Source organism: Bufo gargarizans, chromosome 3 (assembly GCF_014858855.1).
Source record: "Bufo gargarizans isolate SCDJY-AF-19 chromosome 3, ASM1485885v1, whole genome shotgun sequence".
Taxonomy (NCBI): Eukaryota; Metazoa; Chordata; class Amphibia; order Anura; family Bufonidae; genus Bufo; species Bufo gargarizans.
This window is the reverse complement of record NC_058082.1, coordinates 409,650,715-409,666,787: the sequence shown is the minus strand read 5'-3', so window position 1 is coordinate 409,666,787 and position 16,073 is coordinate 409,650,715. Positions and strand designations below refer to the sequence as shown.

Here is a 16,073-nt window from a genome sequence, read left to right as displayed (position 1 = left end):
TTCTAACATAGAGGCGTTCCCATGGTGATGGGGACGCTTCAAGTTAAAATATCTATGATCCGATGGTATAAAAGGGACTCCTGACTTTACATTGAAAGTCAATGGGGGACGGATCAGTTTGCAATTGCACCATATTGTGTCAACGTCAAACAGATCCGTCCCCATTGACTTGCATTGTAAGTCAGGAAGGATCCGTTTGGCTCCGCACGGCCAGACGGACACCAAATGAAATCAAGGAAGACCCACGGACAAAATAAAGGTCACGGATCACGGACCTGGCTTGTCAGTTCGCGCGCTGCATATAGTCTGGGGTAGAGGCGGGATCGGCACCAGTGTCCGTTGCGTTTTGGTGAGTTGGTAGTGGCGGTGGAGTGCAGGCTAGTTCGGGGTTATGGCGTCTTTGGAGGATTTGATGGTGGCAGTGCGGGCAGCGGCAGAACAGCATGGTTCTGACTGGCTGGTGAGTAGTTTACAGGCTGGGGTGGGGGCCCCTAGTGTGCCTCTGGTAGCTTCGGGGTGGAGGGTGAGGGCCAGGAGATCGCTGCCGCCTGAACGGTTGAGCCCGGAGGCGAGCCCTCGGGTACGGCGGTATCTGAGGAGCCCCCCTGGGGACCCTCCACTGCCCCCGGCTGGGGTGGCAAGTGTTTCTGCCAGCCAGCTCAGCGGGAGGATTCCGGCGCCGCGTCGTGCGCTTGCTGGGGAGGTGAGGGGTAGTGTCCGGTTAGTGTCTCAGTCCCGGTGACGGGGGGACCACCCACCGGTGCAGCGAGTCGGGACCTGGAGTGTGCGGGCGGCCGGGGCGATAGTGGGCAGGGGTCCGGTGGTAGCAGCGATGGGGGTGGCCGGTTAGATGCGGCTTAACTGACTGGTGCTGGGGGCCTTGTGGTTGGCCGATCCTCCAGGGGGCAGCGGGCGGCGCCGTGGTCGGAGCTGGTGACCGGCGGTAGTGGCGAAGTGGGAGGACAGATGGATGCGGCCTCCGGTGGGGGCTGCGGGCGGAGATTCCAGGATACGGTGGGCGGCGTCATGGTCCGGGACTGCAGGACGGCGGCAGTCTTCTGATATGCAGCTTCGCCGACCTGCTGGTCGGTCCTCGGCACCAGGCAGTGGTCTGAGGAGTGATGCAATGTCGCCACCTGCTGGTCGGTCCTCGGTACCAGGCAGAAGTCTGCGGAGTGATGCGCTGGCTGGGGGCCTGGACTTGGCTCCGCCCCCGGTGCAGCTGGTTGATGGTTTACCTACGGGGGATAAGGTTGCGGCTCGCGGTGGACAGGCCGTGGAGCTGGGGCTGGTTGTCCCTGAGTCGGGAGATGATCGGCGGCGGCGGCCACTTGGCGGTGGGCCGGTATGCAGGGATTTGGCAGCTATGCAGCCACGCCAAGTTGATTCTGGCAGGGGTTTCGTGGCGGATCAGTCATTGGAAGAAGGAGAAGTCAGCCAGGAGGTGTGGGAGATCGGGAGTCAGATAGATGATGCAGATGGCGCAGGTCCTTCAACGTCCAGGTCATAGGCTGGGTCGACGCTGAGAGGAGCATCGGTGAGGTCGGCGGCTGCTGGGAGGGTTCTCCAGGGACAGCCAGATGAGAGGACGTCGGGTCAGAATCCTGTTGGGGGGGCGTGGATGTATTGTCGGGGGTGGAGGGGTTGGCACGTGAATTGTTGACGGGTATGTGGACTTTGTTGTCGCGTTGGAAATCTGGGCCTGTGTCGTCTCCAGCCGCAGTTTGGGCTGCTGCGCCTGCGGTTGGAGAAGGGGTGCGTTTGAGCGCGGCTGGCGTTGGCGACACCCCTGCCATCGGGGCGGGGTCTGCGGTGGTAGAAGTCGCCGGGAGCGGAGACAGTAAAGGGACTGCCCGGGAGGAGGTCAGGTTGGCTGATGCTGCAAAAGGGGAGGTATACGTGTGCTTTGAGGGGCTGCTGGGGGCTCATTTGAAGAGTGATGTCAGGGAAAAGATTTTGAAGGACGAGTATGTCGAGATATTCTCTTTACTACTGTTGGACAAATTTCATTTGGATAGGGTGAAGCCGGATGAGAGTAAAAAAGAGAAGGAAGAGAAGCAGAGGTACAGGTTGATTCTGCATACTTTTTTAAATTGGCTTCAGGCCTTTGCTATTCTCGCCAGCGTGGTGGGTGAAAAGGACCCTGAACACTGTTCGGCCCTTTTTTGCTATATGGACGTCATAGGGGAGGCGTATCGGACGTATGGTGGGGTGGCGTGGCTCAGGTATGATGAGCAGTTTCATCAGAGGAAGGCGGTTAGGCCTAGTATTCGTTGGGACCATAAGGACATTGGTTTGTGGATGCGGTTAATGACTGCTCCGAAAGGGGTTATACAGCAAGTAATGGCGATTAGAATAGAGAAAGGCGCTCATAGGGTGAGTATGTTCAATAAAAGATAAAATCTACTATAGGAGGTAGTATGCTCACCTAATGGGGTTGCACCAATTTGGGAGCAACCACAATGAAGACCGAAAGACAGAGAATTTCAACGGTTGGTGCAGCCTAGATTCGTCCGGTCGCCTTGGGCAGGAGCCACCCTGCCACTCGAGTAACGGTAGAAGAAACGAGACGGTGAACTTTACGTCCAACGTCTGGACCTTAGAGGGCGCACTGACACAACCGGTCGTAGACAGTATTTGGGTTTCAGTTATTTTTTGCTTTATTCATAGACAACGTGTTTCGGGGTACTAGGGACCCCTTTATCAAGTCTGAGTCGGATCAGCTGAGCGGGTGCCGCTGCTGAATCCGAGAAGCACGAGGGGGATCAGCGGAAGGGCCGTCTACGACAGTGACGTTTTTGGGGATTGTGATTGATAATGTAGCTATGGAGTGTAGGTTGCCTTTAGATAAGGTGGTTAATTTTGTGTAGTGAAGTGGGTTTTTTGCGTAAGGCGAGGAAAGTGCAGCTCAGATGGGTGCAGTCGGTTTTGGGTAAATTGAACTTTGTCTGTAGGATTTTGCCCATGGGGCGGGTTTATTGTAGGCGCTTGTCCAGCGCCACAGTGGGAGTGAAGGCTCCCTTTCATTTTGTGTGGTTGGGGGGGGAGGTGCGTGCAGATTTGGAAGTGTGGGAGCGTTTTTTGAGGGAATTTAACGGTCGTTCTGTTTGGATGGAGGCGCCCATTTCTAATGTGGATTTGGAATTGCTCACGGACGCATCAGGTGCATGTGGTTATGGTGCCTTTTGTCAGGGGCAGTGGAGTGCGGGGATGTGGCCGGAGGAATGGAGGGTTGCCGGGTTGCTTGGGAACTTGGCGTTGCTGGAGTTGTTCCCTATAGTTTTTGCTACCGAGTTGTGGGGGGAGTTGTTGAGGAATAAGCGGGTGCGTTTTTGTTGCAACAATTTGGGGGTGGTACAGGCGGTGAATAGTCAGTCGGCCAATTCCCCACCAGTGGTTCGGTTGCTTCGGCAATTGGTTATGAACGGTCTGAGGTTGAATGCTTGTTTTGTGGCGGTGCATGTTCCAGGTGTTGATAATTGCATAGCTGATGCTCTTTCTCGTTTCCAGTGGGATCGTTTTCGCAGATTGGTTCCGGGCGTGGACGTAACGGGTCTGCTGTGTCCTCAGTGGCTCTGGAGCATGGCCTTGGGGTCTCGTTAGATCTGATTCAGCGGTCCGTGAGTAGGAGTACATGGTCGGCTTATTCTTCTGTGTGGTCTCTGTGGGAACGTTTAATAGAGCAGGTGGGGGGGTGCGAGGTGGTTGATGATTTTCATTTGTTGCCGGTGTACTTTGTGGGTGAGTCGTTTAGTGCAGGTTTGTCTTTCTCGGCTGCGGCAAAAAGGATGGCGGCGGTAGTCTTTTGGTTGAGGTTGCGAGGTTTGGCTGATGTTTCCAGAAGTTTTTTAGTGCGGCAGGCTTTGAACGGGTATCGTCGTAGTGGGGTGCGGAAGGATGTTCGACGTCCGGTTTCTTTTCAGGTGTTGCAGTCGTTCTGGGACCGGGCGGGGATGGTGTGCACGTCTTGGTACGAAGTGTGTTTGTTTTGGGCGGTGTTTTCATTGGCTTTCTTTGGGGCCTTTCAGGTTTCGGAGCTTGTGGCTAACAGTTGAGTGTGTGGTGGTGGTTTGCTGCAGGAAGATGTGAGTGTTGGGGAAGATGGATTGCGGTGTAGTTTGCGTAGGACGGACCAGGTGGGTAGAGGGGTGTGCATTTTGTTGCGGCTTCTGCCGGGGTTGATGGTGTACCCGGTGCGGTGTTTGGAGGATTTTCTTGCACTTCGGCTGGTGGGGGCGGCTTCGTTATTGGTTCATATAGATGGTTCGGATTTGTCTCGTTACCAGTTTGTTGCGGTTTTCCGGAAATGCTTGACAGCAGCAGGTTATTCGGCGAGTGAGTTTGCGTCTCATTCCTTTCGTATTGGTGCGGCAACCGAGGCCGCCAGATGGGGTCTGGGTGATGAGGCTATTATGGCAGGTGGGAGTTCGTATATTCGTCCTCATATGTTGTAATGTTGGCGGGTGGATGGGGAGTGCTGTCTGTTTTAATTTGTTATTGCATGTTTGGGTTCTAATTTATTTTGTTTGTTTGCAGGATCGCCTTCTTGTTTGGCCTGGATTTTTGGCCTTTCTTATGTGTATTGGGGAGCGTTAAAGGGAGTCTGTCACCACATTTGAGCATATTAGACAGATCCAATAGCGTTTTTTGTGCCACCCAGAAGTTAAAAACGGTACCTTTGTTGCATATACCGGAGTCTTCTTTCAGCCAAAAATTAACTTTGAAGATTCTGTAAATGCGCCCTCTCAAGTGCCCAGGGCGGCGTCTCAATCTTCCGAACCCAAGACCGGACCTCCCCAACGGCTCATAACCCCGCCCTCCATGTGCCTCTGCCCGCCCACTCTCCTCCTCTCTCCTTTTCCACTGCGGCTGCGCGGTCAAATTCGTAGCGGGCGTAGTGGAAAAGGAGAGAGGAGGAGAGTAAACGGCGGGCAGAGGCACACGGAGGGCGGGGTTATGAGCTGTTGGGGAGGTCTGGTCTTGGGCTCGGAAGATTGAGATGCCGCCCTGGGCACTTGAGAGGGCGCATTTACAGAATCTACAGTTTATCTTTAAGTTCATTTTTGGCTGAAAGAAGACTCCGGTATGGGTTGCCTTCTAGGATCCTTCCGCAAAGTGAATGTTGTTTCATTGTATTTATATGTTTACATATATACAGACGTGGACAAAATTGTTGGTACCCTTTGGTCAATGAAAGAAAAAGTCACAATGGTCACAGAAATAACTTTAATCTGACAAAAGTAATAATAAATTAAAATTCTATAAATGTTAACCAATGAAAGTCAGACATTGTTTTTCAACCATGCTTCAACAGAATTATGTAAAAAAATAAACTCATGAAACAGGCATGGACAAAAATGATGGTACCCCTAACTTAATATTTTGTTGCGCAACCTTTTGAGGCAATCACTGCAATCAAACGCTTCCTGTAACTGTCAATGAGACATCTGCACCTCTCAGCAGGTATTTTGGCCCACTCCTCATGAGCAAACTGCTCCAGTTGTGTCCGGTTTGAAGGGTGCCTTTTCCAGACTGCATGTTTCAGCTCCTTCCAAAGATGCTCAATAGGATTGAGGTCAGGGCTCATAGAAGGCCACTTTAGAATAGTCCAATTTTTTCCTCTTAGCCATTCTTGGGTGTTTTTAGCGGTGTGTTTTGGGTCATTGTCCTGTTGCAAGACCCATGACCTGCGACTGAGACCAAGCTTTCTGACACTGGCTAGTACATTTCTCTCTAGAATTCCTTGATAGTCTTGAGATTTCATTGTACCCTGCACAGATTCAAGACACCCTGTGCCAGACGCAGCAAAGCAGCCCCAGAACATAACAGAGCCTGCTCCATGTTTCACAGTAGGGACAGTGTTCTTTTCTTGATATGCTTCATTTTTTCGTCTGTGAACATACAGCTGATGTGCCTTGGCAAAAACTTCGATTTTTGTCTCATCTGTCCACAGGACATTCTCCCAGAAGCTTTGTGGCTTGTCAACATGTAGTTTGGCATATTCCAGTCTTGCTTTTTTATGATTCGTTTTCAACAATGGTGTCCTCCTTGGTCGTCTCCCATGTAGTCCACTTTGGCTCAAACAACGACGGATGGTGCGATCTGACACTGATGTTCCTTGAGCATGAAGTTCACCTTGAATCTCTTTAGAAGTCTTTCTAGGCTCTTTTGTTACCATTCGGATTATCCGTCTCTTAGATTTGTCATCAATTTTCCTCCTGCGGCCACGTCCAGGGAGGTTGGCTACAGTCCCATGGATCTTAAACTTATGAATAATATGTGCAACTGTACTCACAGGAACATCTAGTTGCTTGGAGATGGTCTTATAGCCTTTACCTTTAACATGCTTGTCTATAATTTTCTTTCTGATCTCTTGAGACAGCTCTTTCCTTTGCTTCCTCTGGTCCATGTCGAGTGTGGTACACACCATATCACCAAACAACACAGTGATTACCTGGAGCCATATATAGGCCCAATGGCTGATTACAAGGTTGTAGACACCTGTGATGCTAATTAGTGGACACACCTTGAATTAACATGTCCCTTTGGTCACATTATGTTCTGTGTTTTCTAGGGGTACCATCATTTTTGTCCATGCCTGTTTCATGAGTTTATTTTTTTACATAATTCTGTTGAAGCATGGTTGAAAAACAATGTCTGACTTTCATTGGTTAACATTTATAGAATTTTAATTTATTATTACTTTTGTCAGATTAAAGTTATTTCTGTGACCATTGTGACTTTTTCTTTCATTGACCAAAGGGTACCAACAATTTTGTCCACGTCTGTATTAATGTATGCATTATAATGATATTGGATAATATTGTTGTTTAATAAACGGCTGCTATGGCCTTTTCCACCAAGAATTCGGGTTCCGTGTGTTTACTGGGGAAGGGAGGAGTTGGTGGTGGGAAAGGTCTGGAATGATCTTACCTCCTTAAGTCAGCATGACAACGGATCGTGTAAATTGACTGAAAGGGGGTTTTCCCCATCCTCAGCCATGACAACTAGGAGGAAGGAGACATGCAGTGGGATCGCCCTGTTTAGGGTGAACTTGTTGATCCCCAAGGTAGAGGATCACTAGAGGAGGGCTTATTAGGAGGAAGAGACCCAGTTTTCCCTTCCCTTCCCCTCCCTATCGCCCTGCGCCCCCTCTCTATGTCCCCTGGAACTAATATAGCAATACTGTATTTATTCACCACTGAGTGACTTGTGATAAGTGTGTTGTACCCTGGCAGGCGGCCTTCCACTTCCTTTTAGGTGTATTATTTTACTGATGTATTAAAAGTTAAGTCTTAATTGAGGTCACCCACTAATTCAGTTTTTCTAGAACCTACTCCCCTCAAATTATTCAAAACTGATTTTTCAAACTTTGTTAACCCTTTAGGTGTTCCATAAGAATTAAAGGAAAATGGAGGTGAAATTTCAAGATCTCACTTTTTTTTGCAGATTTTACATTTGTATAAATTTTTTCCTGTAACACATCAATTGTTAACAGCCAAGAAAAACTTAATATTTATTACCCTGATTCTGCAGTTTACAGAAACACCCCATATATGGTCGTAAACTTTTGTATGTGCATACGGCAGAGCACAGAATGGAAGGAGCGCCATATGGATTTTGGATGGCAGATTTCACTTGGATAATTTTAAGTTGCCATGACGAATTTGAAGACCCCCTGATGCACCCCTACAGTAAAAACTCCCAAAATTTGACTCCATTTTGGAAACTACAGGATAAGGTGACAGTTTTATTGGTGCTATTTTGGGGTACATATGATTTCTGACCGCTTCATATTAAGTTTTTTGTCAGGCAAGGTAACTACAAAATGGCTGTTGTGGCACCATTTTTATTGTTTGTTTTTTATGGAGTTCTCCAGACAGGATAGATCATGTGTTGGTTTTATATAGCATGTTGATATGGATGCAACGATGTAAGGTGACACAAAAATGCATTTTTGGCACAGTTTTTCTTTTTTATGGCGTTCATCTACGAGGGAGATCATGTGATATTTTATAGAACAGGTCATTACGGATGTGGCAACACCTAATATATCAACTTTTTTTAAACATTTATTTCAGTTTTACACTATAATTTTTTTTTGGGGGGGGCGATTGTCTTATGTAGGGGTTAATTTTGTGCAAGATGAGATGACGGTTTGATTACTACTATTTTGGGGTACATATGTCTTTTTGATCGCTTGCTATCACAATTTTTGTGATGTAAGGTGATATAAGGCACAGTTTTTTTTTTACAGAATTTACCTTGGGGTAGATCATGTGACTTTTATAGAGCTGGTCGTTACGGACGCAGCGATACCTAATATGTCTGTTTTTTTATTTATTGTTTTTATACATGATTTTATGGTAAAGGGGCTTTTTTCTTTACTTGAAACTTAAATTTTATTATTCAAAAACACTTTTTTTACTTTTTATATTTGTTCCCCTGTGGGACTTCAACTTTTCAGGGCTTGATCCCTGTTTGAATTCAGTACAATACATTCTGTATTGCACTGTATTGCACTGTCAGCATCTTACATAGTAAGACGCTGACAGTTGCTTAGGAGACCCAGCCTGGGGGCTGGATCTCCTGGGCTTCCATAGCTGGCAGGCTCCGATGCCTGTGTACGGCATCGGAGCTGCCATAGCAACCGTCGACCCCCAGTTACTGCAACACGGGGCCGATGGAGTTAGAGGGAGCTCCCTCTCTCTGTAAAGCCTGCATGTGCCGCAGTCAGTTCTGACCGCGACATGTGAAGGGTTAATCCGCTGATATCACCAGATACAGCTATGCCGGCAGATGCAGCAGGGCAGGCGCATCTCACGATGATTCATTATAGGGTATCTGAAAAAAATTGGAGAGGGAGGGTCCCTTGGGAGGATACTGGCTGGCATGCCTTTGTAACTACTGTACAAGTCACTTTAAAGGGGTTGTGCAAGAATTGGGGGGTTTGGCAAACCCCCCGCCCCATCCTGCGGGAACTGCAAAGAGAAGATTACTTACCTGCTTCCCGGCGGCTGGCTCTCTGCTCCTTCTCCCAGTCTGTGACACTCCACTGGGTTCCAGTGATGTCAGCATCCGTTTTGACATTGCCGCAGCCAGTCACACGCCATGGCGGTATTAGACTCCCGTTTGCGACTATTTGTCATGACGCAAGGGAAGCCTGCCACCACCGCAGCCTGTAATTCATTACAGCAATGTCAAACTAGCTGTTGACATCGCTGGAGCCCAGTGGAGCATTGCAGGTTAGGAGAAGGAGTGGGGAGCCAGCCCTGAAAAGCAGGTAAGTAATCGTCCCTATGCAGTTCTCGCAGAATGGGTTTGCCAAGCCCACCCCCCCCATTTTTGCACAACCCCTTTAATCACCGAATGCGAAAATAATAAACGGAGTAGTTTGTGAAATAATCTACACAGTTTTTTGGAAATAGGTGGACATGCTATGCAGGCTGGTGGGATTCACCTATTCCCTCGTGGGTCAGTCTGAATGGTAGAACAACTCCTTGAATTGACTGTGTATGAGGTGCGGGCATCTGAAATCTTGCTAACTGGCCTACTCTGAAATGAGAAAGATTTCCCAGTGGATTGGCTATAGGCAAAATTAGCAGCTTAAGTCCCATGATTTTGCTAGAGAATGAGGTATACCAGAAAAGGGGCACAGTGACAAAATTTGAGAAACAATGGGAACTGTGGTTGCATTCTCCAGGAATGGCATCATCTGCTCTTATACACTATTGTCTATTGCAAAGAAAAGCCAAGGGGCATATGTTGATAAATACTGTTTAATAACCCCTCGGGACTGCATTTTTCCTTCCCCACCTTCCAAGAGTTTTTACTTTTTACTTTTCTGTTCACATAACCAGATGAGAGCTTGTTTTTTGCAGGACCAGTTGTATTGTTTAACCTAATCCCAATTCCTGATGTAATAGCAAACTACCCATTAAAGGGAACCTGTCACCGGGATTTTGGGTATAGAGCTGAGGCCATGGGTTGCTAGATGGTCGCTAGCACATCCGCAATACCCAGTCCCCATAGCTCTGTGTGCTTTTATTGTGTATAAAAAACGATTTGATACATATGCAAATTTTATTTTTTGTTTTCTTTGTTGTTTTTTCACTGTGCAACTCTATTCTGGGGGTAAGTAGGATTATGGCAATACCAAATTTATATACCGTAATTTTTATCATTTCTATACCTGGTTATTTTATGTTTATTATGTTTGAAAAATAAAACCTTTGAAAAATTCCCAATTTCATTGGCATTTTCGAACGTATTACTTTTTTGATATTTCCTTCTACAAAGCTGCGTGAAGGCTTGTTTTTTATGGGGTGAGCAGTTTTTATTGGTACCATTTTGGGGTAGATATGACTTTTTTATTCATTTTTTTCAGAATAAAACAGTGATTTGGCCATTTTGATTGTTTCTCCATTACAACATAAATACTGGCATACATGACAATAACAATTATAATTGTGAAAGGGGTGTGATTTGAATTTTTCTTTTATTTATATTTTTCTAAATATTTATTTTTATTTTGGTTTGCTGCATTGTATGGAAATTCACTGCACTGCCTGTTAAACCCTGCCCGAGGCAGTTTGCTATGGCAAGCCCCGGTGCCTTCACAAGGAGCCCGGGCTATCATAGCAACCAATCAGAACCCCACAATTTCACTGCAGGGATCTGATTGGAGATCAGAAGGATCCTCCTGCATTTGACTAACTTCACAGATGTTATGGCTGCTATGGATCGCAACATTTAAGGGGGTTAAATGGCCAGGATCAGAGTTATCACAGATCCTAGTTGTTGCCGATGGGCATTAGCTGTATTACACAGCTGGCAATTGCCATGTGTGGACCAAACACTGCTGTGCACCAAAGATGTACAGTTACATCCAGGGGCAAGAGCAGATTAAATGATAAAACAGGTTATGTATGTAAGATTCATGTATAACACTTTGGTGTTATGTCTGGTGGTATATAATTATTTATGATGTCTTGATACTCTCCAAAAGAGAAACAATATAAAATATTGTAATTTGATACCCTTTAATGGCGAACTAAAATACATAATGTTATAAGATAAGCTTTCGAGACTCTTAGGTCCCTTCTTCAGGCCAAGAATCTTCGTGGCCTGAAGAAGGGACCTTAGAGTCTCGAAAGCTTGTCTTATAACATCATGTATTTTAGTTAGCCATTAAAGGGTATCAAATTACAATATTTTATAGTGTTTCTCTTTTGGAGAGTATCAAGACTTCTCTACTGGCTAAGGCCTCTTTCACACTTGCGTTGTCCGGATCCGGCGTGTACTCCACTTGCCGGAATTACACAATGGATCCGGAAAAACGCAAGTGTACTGAAAGCATTTGAAGACGGATCCGTCTTCAAAATGCTTTCAGTGTTACTATGGCAGCCAGGACGCTATTAAAGTCCTGGTTGCCATAGTAGGAGCGGGGAGCGGGGGGAGCGGTATACTTACAGTCCGCGCGGCTCCCGGGGCGCTCCAGAGTGACGTCAGAGCGCCCCATGCGCATGGATGACGTGCAATGCGCCGAAACGACGTTTAGCTTAAGGCCGGATCTGGATCAATGCCTTTCAAAGGGCATTAATTCCGGATCCGGCCTTGCGGGAAGTCTTCAGGATTTTTGGCCGGAGCAAAAAGCGCAGCATGCTGCAGTATTTTCTCCGGCCAAAAAACGTTCTGTTCCGGAACTGAAGACATCCTGATGCATCCTGAACGGATTTCACTCCATTCAGAATGCATGAGGATAATCCTGATCAGGATTCTTCCGGCATAGAGCCCCGACGACGGAACTCTATGCCGGAAGACAAGAACGCAGGTGTGAAAGAGCCCTAACACGATACCAAACCTTTTTATTATTTATGATATCACAGGTATAGATACTTTCTCTCCACTTCTCCACAATATTGGATTGGGCAGCTAACAAATGCTTCAGGATGGCCAATTAACGTAAGAAAGATGAGAGCTTTAGGCTCCTTTCACACAAGCAAGTTTTCAGCGTGGATGCAATGTGTGAAGTGAACGCATAGCACCCGCACTGAATCCTGACCCATTCATTTCAATGGGTCTGTGTACAGTCGTGGCCAAAAGGTTTGAGAATGACACGAATATTAGTTTTCACAAAGTTTGCAGCTAAACTGCTTTTAGATCTTTGTTTCAGTTGTCTGTGATGTAGTGAAATATAATTACACGCACTTCATACGTTTCAATGGCTTTTTTTGACAATTACATGACATTTATGCAAAGAGTAAGTATTTGCAGTGTTGGCCCTTCTTTTTCAGGACCTCTGCAATTCGACTGGGCATGCTCTCAATCAACTTCTGGGCGAATTCCTGACTGATAGCAACCCATTCTTTCATAATCACTTCTTGGAGTTTGCCAGAATTAGTGGGTTTTTGTTTGTCCACCCGCCTCTTAATGATTGACCACAAGTTCTCATTGGGATAAAGATCTGGGGAGTTTCCAGGCCATGGACCAAAATGTCAATGTTTTGGTCCCCAAGCCACTTAGTTATCACTTTTGCCTTATGGCACGGTGCTCCATCGTGCTGGAAAATGCATTGTTCTTCACCAAACTGTTGTTGGATTGTTGGAAGAAGTTGCTGTTGGAGGGTGTTTTGGTATCATTCTTTATTCATGGCTGTGTTTTTGGGCAAAATTGAGAGTGAGTCCACTCCCTTGGATGAGAAGCAACCCCACACATGAATAGTCTCAGGATGCTTTACTCTTGGCATGACACAGGACTGCTCACCTTTTCTTCTCCGGACAAGGCTTTTTCCTGATGCCCCAAACAATCGAAAAGAGGCTTCATCGGAGAATATGACTTTGCCCCAGTCCTCAGCAGTCCATTTACCATATTTTCTGCAGAAGATCAATCTGTCCCTGATTTTTTTTTGGGAGAGAAGTCGCTTCTTTGCTGCCCTTCCTGACACCAGGCCATCTTCCAAAAGTCTTCTCCCCACTGTGTATGCAGATGCGTTCACACCTGCCCGCTGCCATTCCTGAGCAAGGAAATTGGTAGTTAGTGATCTGAATTATTTAATACTTAACTTTTACTTCTTAATATAAAATAGATGAGATGTGTCCCTCAAAATAACAATAAGTTAAATACACAAAGCCGTTTCCAATGCCCCATAATCAAGTAGGGGTGCTTGATGAAAACGGTGACAACTGTGTCCACACTTGTTCAGATAGTTTCGGACACAGGAGGTAACAAGTGCTGGTATACACTAATACCCAAACAATAGTGCGGGGCGGCAATAGTCGATAGTGCGTAGAAAAGCTGAATACACAATACCGTTTTCCACTTCCCCAAGGCTGGAAGGGGCTGTGAAAGAACGGTAACAGCTGTGTCCGCACTTGTTCAGAAGTTGTCGGACGCTGAGGTAGCAAGAACACGTGTGTACTGATACCCAAACCGCACAATAGTTAAGGTGTCAGCATTGGTATATGCTAACACCTTATGCACTGATGGCAAAAATATAACGCGGACAGCTGTTTCACAGCATGAACAATAATGCACAACGACACACAACAAGACAACAGAAAACATATAATGATATGGGTGCAAAAGGTAACCGTGCGACACGGCATACACAGTTATACCCAAAAAATATGGTGCACGGCGGCACCACTGAAAAAGCAGGTGTTCTACCCTACAGATGGTGGATACTCCGGACACCTCGGTCTTGATGTTTCTGATCAGGGTGGTCCGCTTCAGCGGTTCGATGGTCAGCGCACTGTAAAAGGGATCACAGGAAGATATTCCTTACTATCCCTAGTCGACCCTCAGGGCCCTACGATAACCCTTTGGTCTAACCACGGGGTATCCCACTAGTTGGGCCCCCGTCCGGAACCTAACCCTGGAATTGCGGTCCCCTGTTTGACCCTGAAAAAATCCCTACATGCACATTCCTGCACTGGTGGCACTCCGATCCCACAGCTAAATTCTCTTTAGGAGACGATCCTGGCGCTTGCTGGACTTTCTTAAACGCCCTGAAGCCTTCTTAACAAGAATTGAACCTCTTTCCTTGAAGTTCTTGATGATCCTATAAATTGTTGATTGAGGTGCAATCTTAGTAGCCACAATATCCTTGCCTGTGAAGCCATTTTTATGCAACACAATGATGGCTGCACGCGTTTCTTTGCAGGTCACCATGGTTAACAATGGAAGAACAATGATTTTAAGCATCACCCTCCTTTTAACAGGTCAAGTCTGCCATTTTAACCCAATCAGTCTGACATAATGATCTCCAACCTTGTGCTCATCAACATTCTCACCTGAGTTAACAAGACGATTACTGAAATGATCTCTGCAGGTCCTTTAATGACAGCAATGAAATGCAGTGGAAAGTTTTTTTGGGATTAAGTTAATTTTCATGGCAAAGAAGGACTTTGCAATTCATCTGATCACTCTTCATAACATTCTGAAGTATAATCAAATTGCTATTATAAAAACTTAAGCAGCAACTTTTCCAATTTCCAATATTTATGTAATTCTCAAAACTTTTGGCCACGACTGTACATTAGCATTGTTTTTCATGCATTATTTCTGTGCTGTGTGAGAATTGCAGCATGTTCTATATTCTGCGTTTTTCATGTAGCCCTGGCCCCATATAAGTCAATGAGGCTTCAGTGAAAAACACATTGATTTCGGAACCAATGCGTTTTTCACTGATGGTTTTCAGGAGATGTTGTTTGCAAATCTTCAGTTTTTTTTCACACATGTGAAAAACGCATCAAAACTGATTGCACCCGTGCGGAAAAAACTGAAACACTGAAAGCAATTGCAGACAAAACTGACTGAACTTGCTTGCAAAATGGTGCAAGTTTCCCTGAACGCATCCTAACACAATCTGTATAATTCATGTGAGAGAGCCGTTATTCATATCTAAAATGTTCAAAGCCTGCTTACTCACTTCAGTTGGAGGCATTCTACATCCACAAAGAATTAACTCCTACCATTGAAGACAATTGAGTCTTTGAATCCACTTTGTACTAGAAGAGCACATTTACAGATATTATCCCAAATATTTGGACATTTAAAATCCCATCGAATTTACCAAAATGCTAGGAAAATCTAATTTGCTGGCACATCTGAATTTTAAAAAGGCCTTTTTGGCTGACATATCTTCCTTGTGTCTAGTTGACAAGTATGATTTGTGGTTGATGTTAAAGGATGCACATACTGTATGACAATTTCAATAATACATTATGCTGAAAGTTTCACTCTCATATTTTTCTATTTATTCTTAGCTGTTCGGTGTCCTATTCCAAATGTGGACAATGCATCAAAAGTGTCAGGATTTACAGGCCCATACAACCCGAATTCTGTTGTAAGATTTAGGTGCAGGCCACAATATAAAATGATTGGATCTGACACTGTGAAATGTAATGAAAGTAGTAAATGGGAACCTGAACTTCCAAAGTGTATTGGTAAGTGCTTACTTTAAAGTATATTTTTGTACACAATTAAAGGGGTTCAACTCTGAACCTGGACATACCCACATTTTCACCCATGAAACCCTCCTAATATGAGATGGGTAATTGCATTTCTAGGAGATTTTAAGCTCTCCCTAGGGAGAGATTTTTAGCTCTCAATAGGGACTACTAAGTAGTAGCTTCCACCCAGCAGTGTATCAGATGATGTCATCGGCACTAATGGGCGGGCTTTAGCGCTGCCCTAGACTGTAAAACGGCTAGGGCACCACTAAAGCCCACCCATCGGAGCCGGTGACATTGCCTAATAGACTGCTAGACGGAAGCTTCCGAATAGCAGTGTAAAAACAAACAAAAAAGCCCTTGCCCTGAGCTATCCAGCGTAGGGCAAGAGAGAGTATCGGAGCATGAAATTCCCCAATGCTAATATCTGGGGGTCTGCCTGGTTGAAAATGTGGGTACAACCCCTTTGAGATGTCATTTATACCTGTAGCACCATCAGTGGATCCTTCCCATAATGGTAATTAGAGATGAGCGAATTTCTCAAAAAAATGTGGTTTTATCTGAATTTATTTGTGGCGAATTGCATAAAAAATCTGCTATTTCCTGGCTTCAGAGAGC

At 45.8% G+C, this 16,073-nt stretch overlaps 1 protein-coding gene across 2 annotated transcripts in view; it reads left to right on the top strand.

Moving 5' to 3' along the window:
* LOC122932627 (complement receptor type 1-like) overlaps positions 1–16,073 on the top strand; it is a 284,179-nt gene that overhangs the window by 43,873 nt on the left and 224,233 nt on the right. For both annotated transcript variants that reach the window (XM_044287148.1, XM_044287147.1), the window contains exon 3: positions 15,270–15,449. In XM_044287148.1, coding sequence (XP_044143083.1) covers positions 15,270–15,449 — 180 coding nt within the window. The remainder of the gene's footprint in view (positions 1–15,269; positions 15,450–16,073) is intronic.